The sequence below is a fragment of the Tenrec ecaudatus genome, chromosome 17 (genome assembly GCF_050624435.1).
Source record: "Tenrec ecaudatus isolate mTenEca1 chromosome 17, mTenEca1.hap1, whole genome shotgun sequence".
NCBI classification, from domain to species: domain Eukaryota; kingdom Metazoa; phylum Chordata; class Mammalia; order Afrosoricida; family Tenrecidae; genus Tenrec; species Tenrec ecaudatus.
Window position 1 is genome coordinate 28,353,538 of NC_134546.1, and position 26,008 is coordinate 28,379,545.

The 26,008-nt window shown below is 51.6% G+C and overlaps 1 protein-coding gene across 1 annotated transcript in view; it reads left to right on the forward strand.

The window, feature by feature from the left end:
- The window catches only part of VIT (vitrin), a 78,782-nt gene extending 53,045 nt beyond the window's left edge, over nucleotides 1-25,737 (forward strand). Inside the window, 4 exon segments of the mRNA XM_075536075.1 lie at nucleotides 12,364-12,467; nucleotides 17,843-18,069; nucleotides 20,471-20,984; nucleotides 25,559-25,737. Of these exon segments, the coding sequence (XP_075392190.1) occupies nucleotides 12,364-12,467; nucleotides 17,843-18,069; nucleotides 20,471-20,984; nucleotides 25,559-25,737 (1,024 nt within the window).
- The last annotated feature ends 271 nt before the right edge of the window (nucleotides 25,738-26,008 follow it).

The window sequence follows — 26,008 nt, forward strand, 5'->3', positions numbered from 1 at the left end:
CCCTAGGAGCTTAGAATATTTTTCATTTAGAACTAAATTCCAGGGACACAGCATTTTGTGGTGAAGAAAGTTAATAGATTATTCTGGTGAGGAAATTTAATAGATTAGTTTACAGACCCTGTAGATCGCCAAAGAGTCAATGCATAAAAAATAACCAATTGCGGAAAATGCTAACTCAATGTCAAATTATCTACCTTGAGGATTTTGATTTGAACTAGGAAAAAATATGTCATTGTTTTCTAGTTTTCAAAATGTCAGCCATTTTTACTCCTGTTAATTTTTTTAAAGACCTCAAACTGCTAGCAGCCTCTCTGGGAACGAAATCCTGGTGCTTGAGGACCAGTCGTCTCTGGTCAGTTTTATTTGGGGCTTCCAGCTGGGCGTGCTATCTTGTATTACAAGTAGCCATTCTGGAAGCTTGTGTACACCGAAGTGGATAGCATAATATGAAAATACGGTGATAAATATGTCACGGAAAAGAGAAATGGCGTGAGACTAGTGTTGTGTGCAGATGAGAGCATGGATTCAAGAGCAAATGTGCCAGGAAAGGACAGGCGATTCGGTAAAGACTGTCCCCGCCCCAGAGCGACAGCAACCCACTCTCTGGTATGAGGCCCGAAGCGGGAAGATTTCACCTTGGAGCTAGTACTCCGTCCACTTTCTAAGAATTCTTTTGCCAACCCAGCCAGGGTCCTTACTAATTTGAAGTGCTTCGGAGAAGAGAGAGAGAGAGAGAGAGAGAGAAAGTATTTTCCTTCTTTTGGGGCCCCTACAAGCTAATCCCTCCTGTGTGTGTGTGTGTGTGTGTGTGTGTGTGTGTGTTTCCCTTCATTTGGGGTCCCTACAAGCTAACCCCTCCCCTGTGGCCTCCTCTGACAACAGGGTAGCATGGAAAGCCCAATGATATGGGCACAGGACATCTGAGTTCTTCCCTGGCTCTGCCCTGTGACCTTAAGCTGGTCACTTCACCTCTCCCCAGAAGTGCAGTCGCGTGTAAAGGGGGCTGGACTGGATGCCGGGCTCGGTGTCCCCTAACTCAGTGGCAGACTCTGCATCCCCCTAAATGGACACAAGGCTAATAGACTAGGTGAGCCCCCCCTCCTTCTCCCCCACTCCCAACTTTCCTTCTGCCTCGGGGTTCCAATCCAGCTGATGACAGGCGAAGGCCCACACGCAGGTCATCCATCCATCTGTTGGGAATCAAACAGCCCCGAGGGCAGCGTCCGTGAAGCGCGAGGTTGGAGGGGAGACGTGCTTGTCCCGCAGAAACTGCTGTGGATGCCGGCTGCCCGGAGCCCTTCCCTGGCTGCGTCTCACCAGTCCTCTCTGTGTCCAGAGGTGAGATGAGCTATTTGTGGGGACTGGGCAGGAAAGGGCCAAGGTGCAGCAGCAGATGGCGTCTGGGAAAGGAGAAGCAGAGAGGACAGGTGCTTACTGGGTCGGGGACAGGGTCGGGGCCAGGTGTGTAAGACAATGCCCTGTCGTCCTGATCTGCACCATCTTCACAGTACTGCTTGGCTGTGTTGTGGGCACTGTGAATTCAAGTGTCTTCTAACCTAAGCAGCTTCCGCTTCCAGCCCTCTGTTGGACAAGGTTCTGTTTTGATGCGGGCGCGGGGGTGGGGGGGCGAGTGTGCTTCCAGGAGCTAATCTGTCATGTGCCTCTTCCTAGTCTGTCTCCGTCTGGGAGCTCCCCCGAAGGCTGCCCACCATAGGTGACCCAGCCACTCTTTGAAATAGAGTTTCCAGTCTCATGCTCCAGTGAGGGAGTGAGGCCATACAGAGAAACTTCCCAGCCCACCCCACCCCATCAAGAATGGGCACATGAAGGTGGGGCTTAGTGTGGGAAGAACCCAGCCAAGGGCCACAGGTTCAAAACCAGAATTCCCGCTTCCCCTCCTGCGGCTGCCCTCAATGGCCACTGATCCACCCACCACCCTGTGCCACCGGAAGGGCCCCTTCCTGGTTTTCCTCAGGAGGTACAGGCAGCCTAGCATTTAAAAGACCCATACTAAATGTTAAGGGGAAGTAAAAAGGAAATACAATTTTAAAATAGATGATGTTTTCATCTGGTTTACAAAATGCACTGTTCACTGCCCATCCTGACTACTAAGTGTCCTAGTCAGGGGGCAAGGACAGAGTCAGCCTTGCTCAAGTGCAAGGAGGTGTATGAGGAGGGGGTGCACACAGAGCTGACCCCACCTCCTTATTCTTCCCCTCCTCCTCCTCTCCCGGCTCTTCTTCCATCTCCACCCCTCTCTTCCCATCAGACCAGTGTCCTCTGGGCTCCTGCTCCTTCATCACTTTGTCTGGCCCTGAGGAGTGTCCATGTCTTTCCCAGACCAGCAGAACAGCTTCAACCGCTGTGGCCGTAGGAGCACTCTCCCAACAAGCCCACCTCTGCGAAAGCGGAGACTCATGACCCACCAAGCTGCCAGCCATTCAGCACCTATGACAGCAGCGTGCCTGCCGCCAGCCTCACACACCTACACCACGAGGGGCAGCCTCCATGCAGACTCAGACAGGCCGAGTGACTTTCCCAAGAACACACAGCTCAATGCAGGGCCCCCAGGGAGAGGGCAATACTGTTCTCGGGGTCATCGCCAGGGATCCCGTGGAATTGATTTCCAAGCTGAAAGAGGCTGCTGAGGATTTGGTTTCCCTGCCAAGAGCACACTGGGTCACTGAAGCCTTCCTGCAGAACGGAACGCAGTGCTTGTAGGAAAGGCTCAGGATGGAGCCCTGTCCCGCGTGCAGAGGTAAAGCTGCCCAGCCCACAGGCACCTCCCTGCACTCCGCACCCAGGGGAGCCCCAAAAGCAGAGCGCTCAGCCGCGGGAGCCCAAGGCAGAGCGCGCCAAGACTTAGGACCCTTAAAGCATTAAAGCATTCTCCAAGAGGCTCCCGCTCATCTGAGAGGTCATCACTCGGGACCTGCAGAATCAGGATCTGATTGTCACCAGATCCCAGGTGACCAGAGGCAGGGTTGCATGTGGGGAGCCCTGTGGCCCAGACGCCCACTTTGGCTCCCTCTCTGGGCTCTCTTACATGCTGATAGGTTGCTGGCTCTGGGATCAGCAGACTCCGGGTCTGTGGTTCCTCGCACAGGAAGAGGGGTTTGCTTGTTGGCAGGTAGGAGGGATTCAGGTTTCTAACTACACACATTTCTCACCTTAAAGAGAAGTCATAGCAGCCCCATGTCAACAAAGTAGGGTAGTTGACGTGGAGCCTCGGGGTGGCTTTGAATCGCCAACCTTGGGCATTATAATAGTTGAACACTGAGCCCTTTGCACCCACAAACTCGAGGGGTCTCCAGAAGTCAGAATCAGCACAACTACTGCTCACAACAAGAAGTTGGATTATAAGGCCATGCACCACCCCCCCATTCCCCCCACCACCACCATCTCTGGACTTTGGAAACGTGAGGACAGCTGGCACATCCCTGACAAGGACACTTACGTTGTGCGTAAGCTCAGACTCATGCTGAGCCCCTCAGCGATTGGTCCAGGCTACTGTGCACTGGGCTGTCCATAGCGGCCTCTGCCCTGTGGGGTCAGGGCCAGCATCCTTTCCAGTCAGAGCCAGGCGTTATCCTCAAGGGATGAGGCTGCCAGGCAGCTGACGCCTGGTGGCCTGTTCTTAGAGAGTGACTTGGAAATACTGTGACCCACCTTCCCTGCAAGAGCCACACCAGGACTCTGACCAACAGTCCAACCCTGGGCCAGACAGCAGGGAGAGATTCCGCGGTAGGGTCAGCAAAAGCCAACTCTAGCTTTCTCCCTGCTTCCATTTGGGAGCAAACACCTTGATATCAGTCTAGAATGGTCCTTGGGATGCCCAGGATGCTCCAGGAGGCCTGGCAACCCTAGAACATCCTCCTGGTCTCTCTCATAGATGACGTCTGTGAGTCACAGTCTAGCCGCAATGAACGGAAAACACTAACTACGGGCACTGATTGATGGTAGCCTTAGGTGATGACTTGTGGAAGATAAAAACCGTTTTTTAAAAAATAGTCTTGCTGCAGGGACTAGGAGGGGAGCCCTGGTGGTGTAGTGGTTACACATTGAGTTGCAATCTTCATGATCGACAGTTCAAAACCACCAGCAGCTCCAAGATAGAAAGACTGGGCTTTGTACTCCCATGAACAGTTAGTCTCGGAACCCCATGGTGGGGGGGGGGGATCGCTAGGGGGTCAGCACTGGCTCGATGGCAGGGAGTTTGGTTTGAGTGTGCGGGAAGCGAATATTGTATATTTTTCTGCCAGCTCACAAAGACATGAGCTGGGTTCATTCCATGTGACTGAAAGTGTTATAAGATAAAAAAAATCTGAGAGAGGGATAAAAAGGAGGAGCTGATGCAGGGGCTTACGTGGAGAGCAAATGTTTTGAGCATGATGAGGGCAATGAATGTACAGATGTGCTTTACACAATGGATGTATGTATGGATTGTGATAAGAGTTTTATGAGCCCCTAATAAAATGATTTTTAAAAATCTGACTTTCACCAGAAATTAGTAATGAATGGACCTCCGAAATCCTCTAGAATCCAGGGCTTTCCAAACTTTCCTGAGGAACAGAATTGCCTGCTATCCTGATTTTAAGGGGGTGGTGGAGCCAAAATCTATTCCAGAGCCTTAAGTATGCTCTTGAGGAACCTGAGCAGAGCCTTGCGAGGCAGTCACTAAAACAGAACAGGTGGATGCTGCGTGGAAGGAAACCAGGAAGAGTGCCCTCTCAACATATGTGTTCAAGCTTGTATGCTCAACAAATAAACCAAGAAACCAGGCGATACGAAGGACTACGTGGCGTCAGAATTGGAGGAAGGCAAATTAACAACCTGTGACATGTGGGTATCATAGCCTTGCTTGCTGAAAAGGAAGAAGACTTGAAGTACTTATTGATGAAAATCAAAGACGACAGCCTTCGATCTGAATCACATGTCAGCGTAAGGAAATTCCAAGCCCTCACAATCGGACCAATAAACAACAGCGCCCGAAACAGAAAAGTTGACGGTGCCAAGGACTTGATTGTTTCTTGGACCCACTGTCAATGCCCGTGGAAGCAGCAGTCGCAAAATTAAATGACACGTCACCCTGGGCACATATGCAGTGAAAGACCTCAGGAAGTGTTGAAAAGCAAGCAGGTCACTTTGAGGAAAAAGGTACACCTGAGCCAAGCCATGGTGTTTTCAGTGGCCTCATGTATGCACGAAAGTCGAGCAATGGACAAGGAAGAGCAGCGAAGAATTGATGCCTTTGAGTCCTGGTGTTGGCGAAGAATATTAAATATGCCATGGACTGTCAGAGAGTCAACAAATCTGTGTTGGAAGTACAGCCAGAATACGCCTTAGAAGCAACCTAGCTTTGGACTGGCCCTCCGGCAGGACTAGAGCATCCTGCTGGGTAAAGTAGACCAAAACCATAACCATCCAGTTGATTCCAGCTCACAGTGACCTTAAAGTACCTTATAGAACTGCCTCTGTTGGGTTTCCAAAACTGTCCATCTTCGCAAGAGTGGAAAGCCTCGTCTTCCTCCTGCAGAGCCACCTGGTGGTTCCAACCGCTGACCTTGCAGTTCACAGGCTGGCGTGGCACCCACTGCACCTCCGGGGCTCATGAGTATGTGTTTGGGAGAGTGGAAGATGTATTCCACCCAAAGGCAGAGGACCAGGCGGTACTTTGTTCTGTTGTAGGCATCGTCATCAACTCAATGACACCTAACAACAAAGGCAACAGGCCAGGTCTAAGGAATCATAATTTCTTCCAGGGAGAGGTTTGGTCACCTGTAACAGGTGATGCCAGTGACTTTTATTATCAAGCAGATCCTGGAAACCCTGACGATCTGCCCGACTCTCTTGCCCCAGTCCCCCCACGCCATCTTTGGAATCACCTGTTGTGTCCACATAGACATGGACACCTCAGACCCCTCTCTGACTCGCGGTCTTCTTGCTTCTTAAACGCTTACAGAGTAGCCATTTCCTATCACACAAATGTTCCCTTTTTGCATAAAGCCAAAGTCGGGCTCCCTGCAATTCATTAATACTAGCTCTTTTTCCAAACACAGAACAAGTTTATATTTTTTCCTGGAACTGTAAGGCTGTCTGTTTAGCCTCACCTCTTGCTTTCAAAGGAAACCTTGCTTTTAAAAACTGTGTTTCCATTTAATTTGTAATAAAATTATAAATGAAAAGTTTGCTTACAGGAAACTGTAGTGGCATAACTCTTTGAAGTGTGGAAATACCCTCCTTCGGTGAGAAGCACCCGATGAGGGTCTTAGGCCACCAGCCCATATCTCCTGGACAAGGACCCATGTAGCTATTTCCTCTGGGACCAAGTCTAAAGGCTTGCCATTCATCATTCATGTCTATGACTTAATTAAATTATCATTGGGCAAATATTTATTAAGTGTTTGCCACGTCCCAGCATTCTGCCATTTGCTGGGGCTGCTGACGTAAAATGCCATCTGACTGGTTTTATTTCAATGGCTTGTGAATCCCTTGGTGGGTGAGTGCCATGGCTGCGCCTCTAGTCCTAATTTTCGCCACTGGAAAGGGTCTCTGAGGTTCCCTGATCCAACCTTTCCATCTGTTTTAGAAATAAATAAAGGTGATAGAGAGTCCCTTCTTCAGGGCTTTCTGACCTTGTAAAGGGAAGCCACATTTTAAAAAGAAATAACATGAAATAAAATTAAAAGCAGCTATTCATTAGGTCTATGAATGACTACCTGTTTGCCTCAAAGGTGGATTCATATTCCTCTGGCGTAACGCACCTCTATGATGCAATTGTCTAGTGTGCCTTCAAGAGCTGGACAAGGGGAAGAAGAGAGGAGAACCGAGGCACCTGGAATGGTGATGCTGGTGAAGGACATTGACTGGGCCACGCGCCGTCAGAAGAGTTGTGGCCCCGTCATCGGAGAAGGGATAAAACCAGAATGCTCCATTGAAGTGAGAGCGAGGAGACTCCACCTTGCTCCCTTGGGACGTGTCATCAAGGACGGCCCATGGCTAGAAAAAGACATCCCGTTCAGTGGAGTTCAGAGCAGAAACAAAGACAACCTTGAAGAAGCTGGATGGGCCCAATCGCTTCCCACAGGTCGCAGAGCACAGAGATGCCACCAGACTAAGCAGTCGCTCTTTCTGTTGGGCGGAAGGCCCTGTGGGTGGCAGCTGGTTCGACAGTAGCTCACCAGAGGAGCATGAAGTGACCCAGGCAGAGGAAGCAGTGGTGCGGCGCTCAGGGGCCAAGTACTCAACTCCAAGAACGCTCCAAGACCATGGACATGGACACGTTCTTCCACTTACGTCTCCTACAGTAGCTTCTTACTCCCTGTCTGCTAGGCACCAGGAGTAGGAACGCGGGGTCTGGCGCGTGTTCTCAGGCAGAGTCTCTATAGTCTGGGACGGAGTCGGTCCCCAAAGTGAGCAGCGTTAGCACAGCGACCTGCACAGGACCCTGGCGAAGCTCTCTGCATTCAACCAGCTGACAGGGCAGATGTTCCACAGGAAACCTTCTTTCCCGTGAAAACTTTGAAAGGAAGCTTTAGTTAGCTAGATATACATAAATAGATACATTGAAACTATTTGTTGATGAGCCACCTTTAACTGATGATGAGCTATAAATCCTCAATAGTCATCAGACTCAGGAAATCTTGCAAAACAAGATCTAGCCTACAAATCATATCCAAATGTAGCTATATATTTTTAATGAATGTAAAATATTACAGTTAATGAAGTATATATATATATAATATTATGTTTTGGCAGACAATGATATAGTTGCTATTTTCGGTATTGGCTTTGCCCTGATGCTAACACCGAATGGTAGCCCTCTTCAGAAAAAGGGCACATGGTCACACGCCCCAGGGCAGGTCTGTGAGCAGAGGAGTCGCTGGAGTCCTGGTGACTCTGCCCTCTGGACACACTGGGAACCTATGAGGCAGGTTGTCGTCTGCCGAGAACCAGGGAGAAGACCAGCTAGGAAGCTCCCTCGGCAGCTTCGGAGAGAGACAATGAACGCTCACTGGTGGCCTCTCGGCTTCTCTTTCCACTAGGGGGAGCTGGGGAAGACACAAGAGAAACCAGAGAAGTAAGCCTGGTCTGGCCGGTGATTGATGAGGCTGGAGTCAAGAATGCACACTGCTTTTAGCACTCAGGTCCCTAAGTGGCTAAGGACATGACTAGTACTTGTCTTTATGAAAGTTATGTAGGCATTATTACAGTGGTTTGGTTTTTCCCATCCCTCACACATTAGCTTCCTGTGTATGCTAGGCATGTTATATGCATGTGCATAATATGCCTCTGGGCACATGATATGTGGAAAATACAGCAGTTCAAAGGTTGGTGGCTTGAAGTCACCCAGAGGTGCATTGGAAGAATGGCTGGGCAATTTGCTACTGAAGGTCACAGGCTTGAAACCTCGACGGGGCAATTCTCCTCTGCAGACATGGTGTCACCATGCACCAGAATCGATCCGAAGGTCGTGGACAACACTGAGGGTGGCTTGAAGAGTCAAAAGAGGGAAGACCAGAGGAAGTGATTCACTGTGCGGTGCAGGTGGAGGATAAATGACCTCCGTTTGGGGACTCCCAAACTTGACGTGTCTGCGTGACCCCCCTGGGTGCCACAAAGTGCCGTGGACATGGATGGGCACTATCTGGTGCATCTTGGGTGTTCAAGAGAGAGGACCAGACGTGTCCTGGCATGCAAGTGGTCCCTGAGCTCAGAGCGGGTGGGATTTCCGGGCGAAGTGCATACCTGAAGAAGAGCCGCATGATGGAGGCAGCACCGTAGGAACCCCCAGCATTTAGAGGAAGAGAGACACGTGAGAATGAAAATTCCTTGTTTTGCCAGACTGTAGGGGCCAGAGGAGTCCTGGGGGTGCCATAGATTAAGCATTGGAGTGCTAACCTTAAGGGCCGAAGTTCAAGCACACCAGCCATTCCAAGGGAGCAAGCGGAGGCTGTCTGCTCCCATAAAGATGTACAGCCTTGGAAACCCTAGGGCCAGTTCTACTCCAGCCAACAGGGTGCTTGGATCAGCTTTGGGTCGGCGCAAGTACGGTGGGGAAGAAAAGGCTGAATCAGGCACCGAGGTCGTTAGTGAAGCTGGAGTTGGGGGAGGTGGAGGCAGGATTTAAGCTTTCCAGACAATGAAAAGGGTGAGCAAGGGGACAAACCTGGGGAGGGGGGAGACCATCGCAGTTCATGTGACTAGATTATAGAATATGGTGGGGGAGGCAGAGAAGGAAAGGGAATGAGTGAGAACACATTCAAATGATAAATTGGGATGAAATGCCCAAATGACTTTGACATTGAAGTGGGAAGAGTAACCATGAGAGCCACTGACATCTTTTTTGAGCAAAGGAATTTGTGTGGTCAGGGCTAAATTTGAGGCAGAGCTCCTTAGGTGATGTACTTGAAACCGGCATTGTATTATATCACAGAGCCTCTGGTGATAGAGCCTCTGAGAAGTAATAGGGACAGGAGCTCGGGGTTGCCATAGAGACAGTGAGGCAGGAATAAAAGCAAGGGATGGAGAGGGTCTTCCTCACAGGTGGTTCTAGTGCAGTCAGGAAAGATGGGATCCAGGCCATGAGTGCGGTCGCTGGGCTGAGAGTGGGTCGTCGATGGGCATTGATCTGTAACATGTAAATGCACAGGCCCTTCAGTCACATGGGAACGAAAAGGCAGAGGCTGCCGACGGTGCTCGGTCTCTGTGTGACTCCTCCTCCCCGTCATCTGCTCTCTGACTGTGACTGCTGCGGCTGCCAGCTAATCTAAAATGCTCAGCTGTCTCGTCTGCATGGGCTGCTTTTAGGCTAGTCCTAGCCACAGACATATGTGGATTAAGACTCCTTGTAAAACAACAACCCCACTGCTCACCGCTGGACCAATCGGGACAGCGTGATGAATGGAGAAAGGGTGGCAGATGTCAAGGATTTTTGTCTTGGATCCACAATCAGCGCTCATGGAAGGCATTGAGAAGAGACTGAAAGGTGGCATGTATTCGATACGTGGGTTGTGCAAGACCTCTTTATAGTGTTGGGAAGCAGGGGTGTTCCTCTGAGGACTAAGGTGCCCTGAGCCAAGCCATGGGATTGTTCGTTGCCTCCTATGCATGTGAAAGTTGGGTCTTGAATAAAGAAGACCGAAGAAGAATTGATGTGTCTGAGTCGTGGTGCTGGAGAAGAATATCAGAAGTCCCATGGACTGCTAAAAGGACAAACGGGTCTGTCTGGGAAGAAGCTCCTTAGGGGCAGCATGGTAAGACTTCTTTACATCCTGCAGACATGCTGGCGGGAGGGCATCATGCTTGGTAACGTGGAGGGGGCAGCGTGGAAAAGGAAGACCCTCTACAGGCTGGATGGCACAGTGGCTGCAGCAATGGGCTCAGGCCTGGGAATGATGGTGAGGATGGCCCAGGAATGGGCAGTGTTTCGTTCTGCCGTGCAGAGGGTCTCTGTGGGTCGGAAGGGACTCGATGGCACCTCACCACGATACATAGAACCTGGTCTCAGAGTAATACAAACCTAAAGGTTGGCAGTTTGAACCCACCCAGGAATAGGAGCATGGAAGCAAGGCCTGGCAACCTGCTTACATAAATACGACAGACTAGAAACCCCCCTGGGTGCTGGGCAGCAGTCTGAGTCCGACCTGGGCAGTGTGATTGGCAGGGGGGGTGGGGCTTGGAACTCGGCTTTCATCTGGTGGACTGGATCCAGCTAAGATTTGATTGGGGTGGGGGTGGGTTTTGTGTGTGTGTGTGTGTGTGTGTATGTGTGTGTGTGTGTGTGTGTGTGTGTGTGTGTGTGTTTGTTTCAGCCTTTCCTGTCTTCCCTCCTCGCTTCTCTGGAAGCATGCCTTTGGTCATGCTGCTTCCATTTTTGTCCCAAAACGAGTTCCTCGAATGTACTCATAAACTGACGGGCTGCATGCAGCCCGTCCTTCAAGCCTCTTTACATTTCCTCTTCAAACTTAGATCACCTTGAGACGGCAGGAAAGACTACAGATACAGCGAGGGGGTGCTGGCTGGGAGGGAGGTGCCTGGGAAGCAGGTCATTTCTCCAGCTTATTTGCTCCAGCCCCTCCCCAGGCCGGGGGCAGTGGTTTTTCCCTGGTAGAATTTTGACCTTCCATGCTGGAGACTGGAGTTCAACTCGCAGCCAGTTCGCCTCATTCACAGCCAACAATCATGTGTCAGGGGAGCCAGGTGTGCTGCCAAATGCTGAACAGACATCAGCAGAGCATCTAGACCAGCGGTTCTCAACCTGTGGGTTGCTACCCTTTTGGGGGTGGAATAGCCCTTTCACAGGGGTCACCCAATTCACCACAGTAGCAAAATTAGTGATGAAGTAGCAACGAAAATAATGTTGTGGTTGGGGGTCACCGCCACATGAGGAACTGTCTGAAAGGGTGGCGGCATGAGGAAGGTTGAGAACTGCTGATCTAGACTAAAGCAGGCTGGGAAGGAAAGAATAGAGGCCAACTTCCGAAAACCAGCCACAGAAAATCCCAGGGGTCAGTCCTCAACACATCATGGGGCCAGCCCAGGCCCAGGCAGTGTTTCATTCCATCATGCATGTGTTTTCCATGTGTCGGGGGCCAAGATGACAGCAGCTAAGACGTCACCCACTCATCTTGTTCAGCCCTTGATAGACATGGATCCTCAGGCTAAGATCTGATGGTCTCGCCTGGTGTCAGGAGCCACAGGCTAAGGAAGACGAGGTGTTGCCTTGCCCTTGGCAATTCCAGTTCTAAGGGGAACACAGGCAATAGCTGGCAGCAGAAATTGTCCTCCTACAGAGCAGGGTCTGGGACAATCCAGGACGCGGGGCACTCAATAGGCAGGAACCTCATGTTTGCAAAGTCCCTCTTGATGGCCGTCCTGATGACTAACAGTACATTGGGCACTACATTTGTTTTTATCTAACTGAGGAAACTGAGGCTCAGAAAAGTGAAGGGACTTCCCCCGGGGCCGCACAGCTAAGAAGTGGCACCGTCAGAATTAGAACCCCCTGCTGCTGAGTTCTAAGTGCGCTGTCGTCTCTCAGTGCATACGATGAGGGAGACGCTGTTCTCCTCCTTCCTCCGTTAGGTCTGACAACCCGAAGCCACGCTGTTCATTCCGATTCATGGTGACCCTCAAGGACAGAGGAGAATTGCCCCGTTGGGTTTCCAGGGCTGTAAATCTTGAGAGAGGCAGACTGCCTCATCTTTCTCCCTCGGCACGGCTCGTAGGCATTTTTCAAGCCAGTTAGACTATGAAGCAGCTTCTATTCTATGTGTACACAAAAGAATTGACGATTGTTTTCATTTTTCTCCAAAAGTTGTAATTTCCCAGCTAATTTTTATTTCTTCCACTGGCTTCCAGAGATAACCCTGCGACCCAATTTAACCTCAAGGCTCACATGAATTCCAGAGATGTGAAAGCAGCCATCGAGAAAATGACCCCAAGAGGAGGGCTTTCTAATGTAGGTATGTGATCAGAACTCCGACGATTCTGTGTGCCGTGGTGGTTCTCTTTCTGTGCGGGTGTCTTGGGACATTCAGTATGTTTTTCTAGTGAGTTGCTGTCACGTTAATCCTGACTCATGAAACACAGCCCCATCTCCATGATGGGCTGGGGACTGAGCTCTTGTCAGCCATAGGGTTTCCATTGACTGATTTTCAGAAATACCCCTTCTTCCTAGTTCATCTTGGTCTGGAAGCTCTGCTAAAGCCTACTCTGCATTGTAACAACACATAAGCCTTCACTGTCCAGAAATCTAACCAGAATCTCATTCTGTAATTCTACCACTGTGTCGCCACTGCCCTCTAACACACTTGCAGTGTTACACGATCAACTTGAGACTATTAAGAGTGAAAGGGTGGAGTCTAGCCTGTCAATCAGATTGCAGCTTGATGATCTTAGTTAGAGGCCCAACAGAGATAAATAACTCACTGGAGGCCAGACACACTCACTTCCTGCAAGACATTCCTATTCGCAAGCCACATGGAGCTACGCTGATGCAGCCAGAGCCCTGGAGCTGGAGGAGCCACATGGAGACCCACGCCAGCACTGAGATGCTTCCACCATCACTGGTTCCACAAGACTCCACCCACTGGTCTGTGATCTTCCTGCATTCGGCATCATTGCATGGCTGTGTGAGTCTAAAGAGGAATTTATAGACTGGTATCAGACACATGGACTAATATCAGACTTATGATCTGGATGGGGCTGGGATGTTTTCTTAATGTACAACTGTTCTTTGATATAATGTTCTCTCTCACACGTAAATGAGTGTCTGTGAATTTGTTTCTCTAACACAACACTCTATGATGTCATGGTGGTGGTGGTGGTCATTAGGTGATGTCATGTTGCTTTCTACTCAGAATGGCCCCCTGTGACAGGGTAGGACTGTGCCATTGAGTTGTGTAGGCTGTAAATCCTTACAGGAGCAGGTTAGCAGGTCTTTCTTCCGCAGAATGTCAGGATGGTTTTGAACCACCGACCCCTCTGGTAACAGCCATGCATGTCATGGTTGCTCCGCCAGGGCTCTTTAACATTCTCTATGGGAGGGGAGAATAATAACCCATGAGAAATGACTCCTGTCGATACCCGTCTGCTCCCGAGAGTGTTGGCATCAGGACCACTGTAAGACCTGCTGAAGAGCCGCAGCCCCGCCTGGCTTTGGTGGGTGGCAGCATCTTCGGGACAAGCAGCACTGCTGTTGTGGCTCTTCCTGAGGGGCCCACAGCTGTCAGTTGTTGAGCTTTATGTTTGTCACCAGCTTCATCCGAGAAGCTGCCCAGTGTCCCTGGAGAGCCCTGCTCCCATCAAGTCCTGTTGCAGCACTGGCTGTGCATGGCGGCAATGCTCTGTTTCAGGTCGGGTCTTGGGGGTGACCAGAAGCCCACGATCTAGCCTCCGCAGAGCATATCCACACATTCCATCTGTTGGTTCACCCAGAAGTGACTAAGCGTTAGGAACCCACTCCAACTCAAGGCTGCCCAAGGGCCCATGCTGTTGAATTAACTTACAAATGATGCCTCCACGTTAGGGGTGCTGGAGGGGCTGATTGCCCCCTTGTCAAAGAATGGGTTCTTACCCTCAGAGTCCAGGGAAATGCAGATGTAAGTCACAGGTCCCACAGAGGTGAGACTAGAACTATCGGTGGGAGGCCATCCTGGAAGTTACCATCACACTGATGAATCCCCTCCGGGATTCAATGTACACCTCTGCAGTGACCGGGGTGTTCATCTCTGGCCAATAGAGGGCCTGCGCATCTTCATAATGTCAAATGACCGCTGGCCAGGCCCTCAGATCAATAGTCTCACGTCACCAACATGATTTCTGATTTGCCTTTGCCATCAGATCGAGCCTTACATCAGGGAGTTCCGGTGGGGCGCACAGGGAAAGACTTCAGAAGGCTTTCATTCTCTGACTAGAGTAATGGCGGGCCATAACCTAAGCAGATGTTCTCACTCCTGTCTTGATCAAGGTTTGCGTTCAGAAACAGAATCGACTCCAGCTGGCTTAAGCAGAAAGAGATTTATTTTAGAGCCCGAGTTTCCAGAGTGACTGAGATGCCTAAAGAAACAGCTTCTGAGCTAAGCTCTCAGAGAAGGCTTCCAAAAGCTCCCTGTAGAACCGGGACTTCCAAAGAAGCTGCTGCCTCTTGCAAGACCAGGAAGTCCTGTTCTCAACCCTTGCCAGCTCCTGAGCCTCGCTACCGCCAAGTCAGGAACCTGCCTTAGCTACGAAGTCACAGTGATCCGAGACCGCTGCTACAGCTGCCAGCTCCAGACCCGTCCCCTGCCTACTTCTTTTCACACCTACCAGTCAGGACTCCACATTCTTCCACCGCAACACCAGGCAAGCCAAACGCGGGCATCTCGCGAACACTCCTGCAGAGAAGTCCAAGACGCTACAGCTACCTTGTCAGCAGAACGAGCTGAAGCACGGATGTAGGCTCTGCCTTGCTTTGTCCTTCCAAATCACACGTGTGTGCATCTGTACACGGAATTAAAACAAGCCTATGAATGCTAGCTGCAAGGGAGTCTAGACAATGTGGTTTTCATACTCCCAGCTTTTGTTCTCAAGACCCACTGCCAGGTGCTTGGTGTATGCATTAGACATTCATCCATCATGGTCCTTCCACCTACTTCAGGGGTAGAGGGGTTGGTGGGGGGGTGAGCCTACATTTCCCTGTGCTCCGATACTGAGCCAGAGGGGATTGCTTGGTGCCCTGGGCCTTAAAGAAAATGATCCCTTCAGGAGATGAGTCAGTCATGGTGCGACGTAGCACCGATAAAGAATACAGCTTTCCTGCAGTTCCTAAATGCGTCCTCCCCCCGCCCCTCCCACTACCATGATCTGAATTCTACCTTGCAAGTCTGGATGGAGCAGAGAATGTACACTGGTGCAGATAGGAGCTGGAGGCACAGGGAATCCAGGGTGGATGATTCCTTCAGGACCAGGGGTGTGAGGGGTGATACTGGGAGGGTAGACGGTGAGTGGGTTGGAAAGGGGGAACTGATTACAAGGATCTACATGTGACCTCCTCCCTGGGGGACGGACAACAGAAAAGGGGGTGAAGGGAGACACCAGATAGGGCAAGATATGACAAAATAATAATTTATAAATTATCAAGGGCTCATGAGGAAGGGGGGAACAGGGAGGGAGGGGGAAAAAGAGGACCTGATGCAAAGGCCTTAAGTGGAGAGCAAATGCTTTGAAAATGATTAGGGCAAAGAATGTACAGATGCGCTTTATACAATTGATGTATGTATATGTATGGATTGTGATAAGAGTTGTGTGAAAGAAAATGATCCCTTCTCTGAGAAAGCCACTATCAGGGGCCAAGGTTTCTCGTTGGCAGCCAGGCTCTCTGTCACCAGTTCACACAGGTTCTCAGAGAGAGACATTTCTCTGACGGACCAGACTAGACTATCCTGGCCAACAGAGGCAGCGTGCGGACCCAAACCAGAAACGCAGAGTGTAATGACAGGAATCCTAACATCAGAAGAAGGGGAATCTTAATTGTATTTATTTATTTAGATTGAGGATTTCTTTGAGACCCTGGTGAAAGCGAAGGTCCTTCTACCCAGATACATACTTAGACACTGAAAGCATTGTGTATAATTCCTGGATGAGCAGATGCTCTGACCTGGCTCTCTCAGGCTCCCTCCATGCCCCGGGTCCACAGAGCCTGATGACGCTAAGGGAGCCAATTGTCCCAGTTTGCAAGGACAGAGACGTTTCAGTGCTAAAATTAGGCAAGTCCCAGTCACACCAGGACAGGAAGCTGCCCTAGTTAACTGAAATTTCCCTGAGGCCTTGGAAGCAGTGGGAAGTATACCCATGGGAAGGGTGTGTTGGAAGGCTTTGAAACACCACATAAGCAGTGCATTCAACTGAAGCAAAGTGTTGCTGTTGAACTTGAGGTCCCGTGGACTACCCGGGGCCGCACAGCCCACGCACAGCCCATGCACCTGGGGCGAGAGCACAGTCTCCCAGCTCTTGTGGACCCAGCTCTTCCCTGGTCAGACAGACATGTATACTTGATTCAGCACTGCAGTTGTGAGAAGAGACCACGGGCATCGACATAGCAGCCCCCGCTCCAGGCTCCCTCAGGCTGCAGTGCCCAGAGGCTAGGGTTTCGCCAAGGCAATCCCTCCCACCCCGTGGCCTTTGGAACAATGTGGGACTGACCACCTTCGGGGCTTAAGATGTGTGTCAGGCCGGATTAACCAGGAGACACTAATCCAGTGACACCTATATGTGTAAGAAAAAGCTTTAATCAAGAAGTAATTCTATATTGAGAGAACATCCAACTCAAATCCATACGTCGACACTAGTCCAGACTCACACAGTCTCATGCAATGATGCAGAATGTAGGAAGAGCACAGGTTGGGGAGTGCAAAGTCTTGTGGATCCAATGGTGTTTTGGGGCATCTCCATGGACTCTGGCAGCAACCAGGGTCAGCCAGCAGGAAGATAAAGGCAGGGGGGGGGGAGGTTCCCAGGACCCTCCTATGAGATGGTCACGCTCACATGGTCGTGACCTAAATGACAGGCTAAACTCCTCTCCTATACTTTGATATATCTTCAAGTTGACAGGAAATTATGTTAACTGCCACAAGATGGTTCCAGTCAACAGGCAGAGAAGGGTTCTTTGGTCCCTGCCTGCGCAAGTCACGTTCACGTGCTTGCTTTCTGGTCACCTCGATGTTGTTTTTTTAAAGAGACCATTAGAAGCCTTTAATGAACTCTTAAAATGAAACGAGGACTGGAGTGAATGCGTGTGGTTTCTTGGACGTCTTTGTGCTATAGTCAGCTCCTTCCCCATCTGGGTGGCAGGAGTGGGCCCCACCGCCTGGCTGGGTCACAGCTGTTCTGCCCCTGAAAAAGGGAGGCAGCAGACAGAGAGGCCGAAAGTACCTCAAGCTCACACATGAGTCTCCAGGCCAGCCACACTGCGGATCTGCACCGGTTAATAGAAAGAGTGCATAATGGCAATTCATGGACCGCCCAGTCCCACAGGTCCACACCTTAGCCATGAGATTGATGTCCCACCAGAGTCTCTGTGTGGCCATGTGTTGGTGCCTGGTCTGCATTTTCTGTATGGTCTCCTGTCCCCCAGCTTCCCCTCCGGCCCCAGGGAAGCAGAGTAACCTGAAAAGAGGTCAGAAGGTTAGAATTCTGCATGCTCAGGATGATGTAATTGAAGGAGAAGCAGCAGATAGAAGCAAGCCCAGTCACAACCCATCAGAATCCTACAGAAGCAGGGCAGCGAGGTCCATGCGCACAGGTTGGGCCCTACAGTTCCAAACAGTGTCACTTCTAGCACGTTTCCTCTTTCTCCCAGGCCGAGCGCTCTCCTTTGTGACCAAGCACTTCTTCTCAAAGGCCAATGGGAACCGGCACGGCGCTCCCAACGTGGCTGTGGTAATGGTGGACGGCTGGCCTACAGACAAAGTGGAGGAAGCTTCCAGACTTGCAAGAGAGTCAGGCATCAACATTTTCTTCATCACCATTGAAGGCGCCGTGGAAAATGAGAAGCAATACGTGATGGAGCCCAACTTTGCCAACAAGGTACGGATTTGCCCAGGGTCCGCTCTGCCTCCGGGGTCTTTGCACTTTGAAGAGCTGTACCACATTCAAAGTGGGGTTTCTCCTTCCTCCAAACATGGAATCCCTGTGTCGTGAAAGTGACTATCTACTTCCGGAAAAGCAGTCACTGAAAAGTCCTACGGAGTTCTACTCTGACCACATAGGATCACCAAGGGATGGGGTCAGATGACACTGGGTTGTGTTTGCCCACTTCTAGGCAGATAGGCCTCTGGCCACAGAGGTCAGGCTGGACCTGGAGTAACCTCTTCAAGCAAAGCTCCGTGCCCTCGTGGTAAATCAAGGCCAAGTGCTTTGGGAGCGTATTCCTCTCCCAGGCCCAGGGGAGCTAGGGTAGCACCCCTTCCCCACCAACACACACCCTCACAGTGGTAAACAGAAAGGGGTGGTTACGCTACTCCACAGCATTCAAATGCCACTCCCGGGTTCACTACAGATGCCTCTCAGGAGATGGGACCAGAACAGGTAGGACTGCGGCTTCCCACGCCCGCAGCATCAACGAGCTCAGCTTGTGTGCTTTCCAGGAGGCCACGCATTAACTTCCCCCGAAGAAAAAGTCCCAGCCTAAGAAAGGGAGGAAACCTCAGAGGTTCATCTTGGAGGCCCTTCCAGCTTTCATTGTCTCCATTTGCAAACTGAAGAGTGCTCAGCACCTCACACCCTATCCAACTACTGATGCCTCCTATCCATCCTCTTCCCCACCACTTCCTTCTGTCAGTCTTGAACCCTAACCGCCACTTCCTCAGGGCTCTGGGCTTGGCCCTCTGTTCTTCTCACTTGGCTTTCTCACCTCCCCCCACCCCACTTCTCTGGGTGTTCCTATTTTCACTTAAGAGATGGTGCCTACACCCTACACAGAGCCACCCCAGAATGCCTCATCAGCTGCTGAACCCTGAAATTCCTTCTTACACCCCTCTGCTCTTCCCAAGACCAATACTGGCCATTCCAGACTAGACATCTGGCTTCTTTCCCCAGTTCAATTCCAACTTCACAGTGACGGCCAACTTGGGTTTAGGAAGGGCTCCTCCCAGCTGATGGCCTCCTTCCTCCAAATCCATCCTGGTTTCCCATGGCACTCTGACCCAGGCCCGGGCCAACCCACTGGTCCCCTCCCTTCATGCCCACAGGCCCCACTCTCTCCCCCCATGACTTGCTTCAGCTGCTCGATGGGCAGCCTTCCCCATCCATTAGCTAGAACTCCGCTCTGCCTGCAGTGCCCATCTCAACACCATCTTGGCCACATAAAGTTGCCTGGACCCATTCAGTAGGTTTTCACAAGCCCACTGGAAAAGCGTTTCCGAGGAATGTTCTAATCAGCGGTTCTCAACTTGTGGGTCGTGACCCTTTGGGGGTTGAACGACCCTTTCCCAGGGGTCGCCTGATTCATAACAGTAGCAAAATTAGAGTTATGAAGTAGCAACAAAAATAATGTTATGGTTGGGGGGTCAACACCACATGAGGAACTGCATGAAAGGGTCACAGCCTTAGGGAGGTTGAGGATCACTCATCTGGTTTTCCACGGGGTTCCGGGGTGGCTCAGGTTCACCTATAGTCACAGGGCTTGGATTCTCTGTCTGCCTTGTGAGAGAGGCCAGCCCAGGAAGAACATGAGGAACCCAGCTACTTCCAGGAGCACCCCAAACAGGTTTCTCGCTGCTGATTTGCAAGTGCCGAAGGGAAGCATTGGTTGTGGTTGGGGATGAGGAGGAGACAGCACGTGGCTGGAGGGAATTTTTCCAGAGCAGCCCTGTAGCCCGCAGGGAGGGGTCCCCTCTGTGTGGAGGGCCACTAGTACTGCTCTCCATGCTCCTGGCGAGATTGCCGCAATAACCCCCCACCTCGACCCCGCTTATGACCTTGTCATAAGGGAATTAAACAGAGCCTCGGTCAGGAAGACACGGGAACTCAAATCTGCCTGCCTTAAAAACCTGAGCCCTGCCCTCTGGACAGCCCTGCCTGAAGGCAAAGGATTATGTGTTGACTTGACCCAGGCTTGTTCCAGATGGGGTGGAATGGAACCCTCTCCCCCAGGGGTGCCCACCTCTGTCCCCTGGTGGCTGGCCGCCAGTCCCAGGGTGAGGCAGGCCCAGCTGGGAAGCTGCAGTCTGCGATTGTCATCACCCTGTGGATTTGGGTATCAGGTGGCTTTTCACCAAGCCCCAGCTGAGGGAGTCCTGGGAGGGGGCTCTGCCCTGGTGAGTGCCTGATGGGGTGAACTGAGATGGAAAGGGGGTATTCGGAAACTCCAGGTTGAAAACAAGAGGACTGTGTGCTTCTTGGGCTGCCCTGGTTGTCCAGAGCTGGCAGCAGGCGGGCGTTGTCGTCCCAGGCCTGGTGATGGTCTTAGCCCCCTGTGTCTCCCCAGGCTGTGTGCAGAACGAACGGCTTCTACTCCCTCAAAGTGCAGAGCTGGTTCAGTCTGCACAAGACCGTGCAGCCCCTGGTAAAGCGGGTCTGCGACGCTGACCGGCTGGCCTGCAGCAAGACCTGCTTCAACTCGGCCGACATCGGCTTCGTCATCGACGGCTCCAGCAGCGTGGGCACCAGCAACTTCTACACAGTCCTCCAGTTCGTGGGCAACCTGAGCAAAGCGTTCGAGATCTCCGACACAGACACACGCATCGGGGCTGTGCAGTACACCTACGAGCAGCGGCTGGAGTTCGGGTTTGACCGGTACCGCAGCAAGCCCGACGTCCTGAACGCCATCAAGAGGGTGGGGTACTGGAGTGGAGGGACCAGCACGGGGGCGGCCATCAACTTCGCCTTGGAGCAGCTCTTCACCAAGTCCAAGGCCAACAAAAGGAAGCTCATGATCCTCATCACAGATGGGAGGTCCTATGACGATGTCCGGATACCAGCCCTGGCCGCCCACCAAAAGGGTAAGCTGGTGTCTCTGGGGCACCTAAGCCAATGGGATAAGGGAGGCGCTGCTGTTTTATGAGGGCCCTTGAGGGGGCAAACAGCTCATGCACTCGGCTGCCAACTGAAAGGTTGGACGTTCCAATCCACCAGAGACACTTGGAAGAAAGGCCTGGTGGTTTATGTGTAAACCATCAGCTTTCGAAAATCCTCTAGAACACAGCTCTATTCTAACACCCACAGGGTCTCTGGGAGTTGAAATAGACTCAAAGGTGATGATTGGCTTGAGGGCCACTTAGGATGATGTGCGAAACCATAGAGACATTAGGGGTACCACTCAGCCCAGCAAGGCACCCTGAACCATGACGACGGGGCGGACCAGTGGGGAGCAAGTTCATCTCCCAATGGGACATCAAAAGCCTATGGGTTGCCTGACACCCTACAGGAGCCCTGGGGACACAGGGGGGTAAGCGTTGGGCTACTAACCTCAAGGTGAGTGATTCAAACCCACCAACTGCTTCCTGATAGAAGGATGAGGCTCTTGGCTCCTATACAGATTTACAGACTCAGAATCCCCATGGAGAAGTTAACTCTGTCCTATAGCGTCTCCTATGAGTCGGAATCAATCCATAGGAGTGGGTTTATATCCTATAGGAGCTCCAGCAGCACAATGATGAAGCAACCAACCAAAAGGTTGACAGTTCAAACTCACTGCCATCGAGTCAACGCTGACTCATTGTGACCCCCTGCAGGACAAGGCAGAGCTGCCCCTGTGAGTTGCAAGACAACAACTCTCGATGGGAGTAGAAAGTCTTGTCTTTCTCCCAGGGAGCGGCTGGTAGTTGAGAACTGCCAACCTTGTAGCTAGCAGCCCAACTCCGCCACAGCCTTCTGTGAAGATTTAAAACTTTCAAGGCCTATAAGCCTCCCGGGCCAGTCTACTCTGTCCTATAGGGTTGTATGAATCTGAATTGCCTTGTTGCAAGGGTTTCAGTTAGTTTACCTCCTACATCCTGAGTCCTTTCACACGGAAGTGCGATGCTTTAAACAAGAATTTGATTCATACTAAAGAGTGTCCAATTGTGTTAGTCCACCTTAATGAAAAATACTACTTGTTAATAAGTGACTGTTATAAAAGATGCTGGGTCTGGATGACAACACTAAAAGAATTATTTTCAAAAACATTTCAAAGAAACATTTTCATATACAAATGCCTAAGAGGGCATCAGAAAGTTGGAAACTATGATAAATGAGCAAGACCTTTTTGAAATTTGTTTATAAAAAGTCACATGCATGTCCTTTGTGCAGACTCTACATAAGGTCACGGGGATTTGTTTGTTTCTTTCTTTCTGAAGCATCATAACATGCGAGCCCCATGTGACCCTAATCATAGTGTTGATGATAAAAGGACGGTGAGCGGTGCGTGCGTGGAGGCCAAGGGCCTACAGGACTTGCTTTCGCTCTTCTTCTCTGCCTGCATTTCATCTGGGCTATTTTGCAGCATTGTCTATATTACAAGTGGCTTGAAATTCATCCTGAAAGGAGGGGGCGTGAAATAAACCAGCCATCGTGCATCAGCAATGACCGTTTCTGGCACCCTGGATAACAAAACTCGGGTGCAGGCGGATGCTTCCTGTGGGCACATTCAGTTGAGTGGGGTGTCCTATGGCCACATGCCAACAGTCTCCACACCCCTTGGGCTCCCACCAGCAGTGTGATTGTGGTTGAGGACGCAGAAGCAAGCTGCCCAAAGTCCTAACATGAGTGGGGTTGGGTGCACGGGCCGGTTCTCGACAGCAAGCACTGGTCACTCCTGCTTTCCCCACACACCTACCTCTGCCTCATGGTCAGCTCTCCCGACACTTATTTTTCTAACTGGACCTCCTTTGGGATGCGCCCTCGGCCTGTCCCTGGCATGACCGGCAGGAGAATTAAAGGTAGAGAGCCTTGTCCAGGGAGCTATCAGCGATGTCATGATCTGGGAAAACCTGCAAGTCATGGGACCATTGGGTACAAATTTCCTGGAGCCAGGTTCCTGCTCCACCGACCACTAAGACTTGTCTGAAAGCCAGGGAGCATTCTGTCCCTGGGATCGTGGAAGTGGGGGCTGACAGCCGTCTGTCAGAATGGCCTGTCGAAGGCAGGCAGACACAAAGACCTGGAAGCTGCATTTCTAACCCTGCTTATGTTGTCTTTACTGGGGACAGCCTTGTCATCTCTGAGCCGAACAGCAGCCTGTCAGTCTGAGTCTACCCTGCAGTGAAGCCATCCCCAGCTCCCAAGCCTCATGGCAGCATTGTACAGCTACAGACCGGCCCTTCCCAATCTTGACCATGTTCGGAGGAAAGCCACTGGCGACGAGAAAAGTGGCTGGGGGATGGAATGCCGCTCACGGGCCACAGCTGAAAGCAGCTTTGCCCAGAAGCGTGTGGGCAGGTCTGGCTCTGCAGTCAACAGGAGAAATGCTGGAGTGTGGGAGGCATGTCCCGTGCCCAGTGGAGGCCATACCAGGCTCTGTCCTCTGCGTGAGCTGGAGTCAGAGGCAGGCTTTTGTTGACCAGTGGCCCCCGCTCAAATCCAGAACCATCCACTAAGAATGGATGCCTAAGCTGAGAAGCCCGGCCTCTCTGCCCTCCCTGTGACATCTATGGGGCCCTCCCTCCCGCCCTTTGCCTATTTTACAGTCCAGCACCTTCATTCCCATTGTCCTCTCTCCCATCCACACCAAGACACATTCAGGTCCCACCCCCACCCCCATCCTGAAAAATTCTCCTTAACCCCAAGGTGGTGTTGCTTTGGTTACCACCTGCCTCCTCCTCTTCACGGCCAAAGGACTAGCTGTACCTGCTGGGTATCTAAGGAGTCCTGCTGATATAGTGCTTACACATCGGGCTGTGATCCCCAAGGTCATCAGTTCAAAACCACTAGCAGCTCCATGGAATAAAAGACATGTTTTTTACTCCCTTCAAGAGTTACAGTCTCAGAAACCCACAGGGGCATTTCTACCTGGCCCTATAGGGTGTGAACTCGATGGCAGGGAGTTTGGTTTTTGGTTTGGCTAGGTGATGCGAGTGGTTTGCAATCGACTGCCAATCTCAAAGGCCATTGGTTCGAGCCCACCTAGTCTCTCCTTGGAAGAAAAGCTTGGCTTTACTGCTTGTGCAAAGAGTGCCCCGGAAGCCCGGTGAAGCAGTTCTACTCTGAAACACATGGGGGCGCCCTGCGTGGCAACTGACAACATGCCTGCCCTCTCCACATCTTCTTCACCTTCTCCTCCCAGCAGTTCCCTTGTTTTTGTCTCCACCGACCGACCACCTCTCCTGCCAAACTGCTCCGACCAAGGCCTGGGGTTGCAGTTTTTTTGCTTGTTTTCTTCCCTTCCTTCGTTGCTGTGGTTGTTAGGTACCATCAAGTCGGTTCTGATCCCATAGCCACCCCATGCACAGCAGAACACAGCCCTGCTTGGTCCTGTGCCATCCTCACAATTACCCCTTTGCTTTGCGCCCACTGTTGCAGCCACGGTCCATCACATTGTGGACCTTCCTCCTTTTTGATACCCTTTGACTTGACCGAGCATGATGTCCTTCTACAGGGACTGATCGCTCCAGAAACGATGTCCAAAATATGTAAGATAAAGTCTCACCGTCCTTGCCTCTCAGGAGCACTCTGGCTGTGCTTCTTCCAAGTCAGATCGGTTTGTCCTGCTAGCAGTCCAGGGTACTTCACATATTCTGCACCAGCACCTCAGTTCAAATGCATCGACTCTTCTTTGGTCTTCTTTATTTCAACGTCCTTTCCTTCAGTTTCTTTTAAATCCAGCAAAGACTTTTTTGATCTCCTCCTTTGTGCCCTCCCTGCAGCCTGTAGCCCTGCTGGCCACCCCTCACTGGAAGTGGTGGGGCAGGGGCTGCCTGGGCCACCAGCCCCCGGGGTACCTATGCAGGGTTCCTGCCCTGGAGGGGAGATTGGACACTGGTTTTGAAACCAAAGTAGATTTTCCAGCTCCTGTCAACCCTGTGAGGCAGAGTAGAGCTGCCCGGGACAATTTCCACCGCTGTAATCTGTACTACGGCGGACTGCCACGTCTTTCTGATGTGACCCATGGACCTTGTGGTTAGCAACCAAGCACTTCACCACTGCGCCCCAGTGACTTCTGGAGTCACCCTCAAACCCAAGGCGATTCTATTCCATTGTGGTCATTAGGCAGTTGTTGAACTGATTTCACTGAGACTAGCTGGGACCTGTCCCTAAGGGGTCCTCCCCGCTGCCTGCTCTAGGGGGTGGAATTCTTGTCCTGTGCTGACCCTCATCTGTCAGCTTCCCCTCCCCCACAGTGAGACTCTGAACCACGGGAGGCCGCAGGCTACCCGTTTTGTTCCTGCTGGCTCCTCCGTGAGCCGGTGCCTGAGTGGTGCAGGGGTGAGTGGATGGATGCAGGGATAAAGAATCGTACTGGAGCATGATTCTGGAGGCCCGTAGGGAAGCCTTTGGACATCTTTGGCTACACTTGTAGCCAGCGGCCCACCAAGCAAAGGAAGGCACTGCCTGCTTGGCAGTGCCCTTTCCTGAGGTCCCTTTGCCCTTGTCCCCGCAGGAATAATCACCTACGCGATTGGCGTTGCCTGGGCCGCGCAGGACGAGCTGGACGTCATCGCCACCCACCCTGCCAGGGACCACGCCTTCTTTGTGGACGAGTTCGACAACCTCTACAAATCCGTCCCCCGGATCCTCCAGAACATCTGTACAGAGTTCAACTCCCAGCCGAGAAACTGAGCTCCGCGCAGGTTGAGCACCAGCAGAGGCTGCCCCACCGAGTGTCCCCTGGACACCGCCCCCTTCCCGGCCACTCACCCTAGGTAGAGAGCCAGACGCGAGGCTGGAGGGCCAGGGGGTGCAGAGGCTCCCTCATTCTTCTTGGGTGAGGCCTCCTAGCCAGCGCTTTTCAAACTTCACACCCTGGAGTTAGAAAGAGGCCCGTCAATGTGTAGAAGCCCCATTTCAATGACACCCAATTGGGGGGGGTCTTCTGATGGTTGCTTTCAGA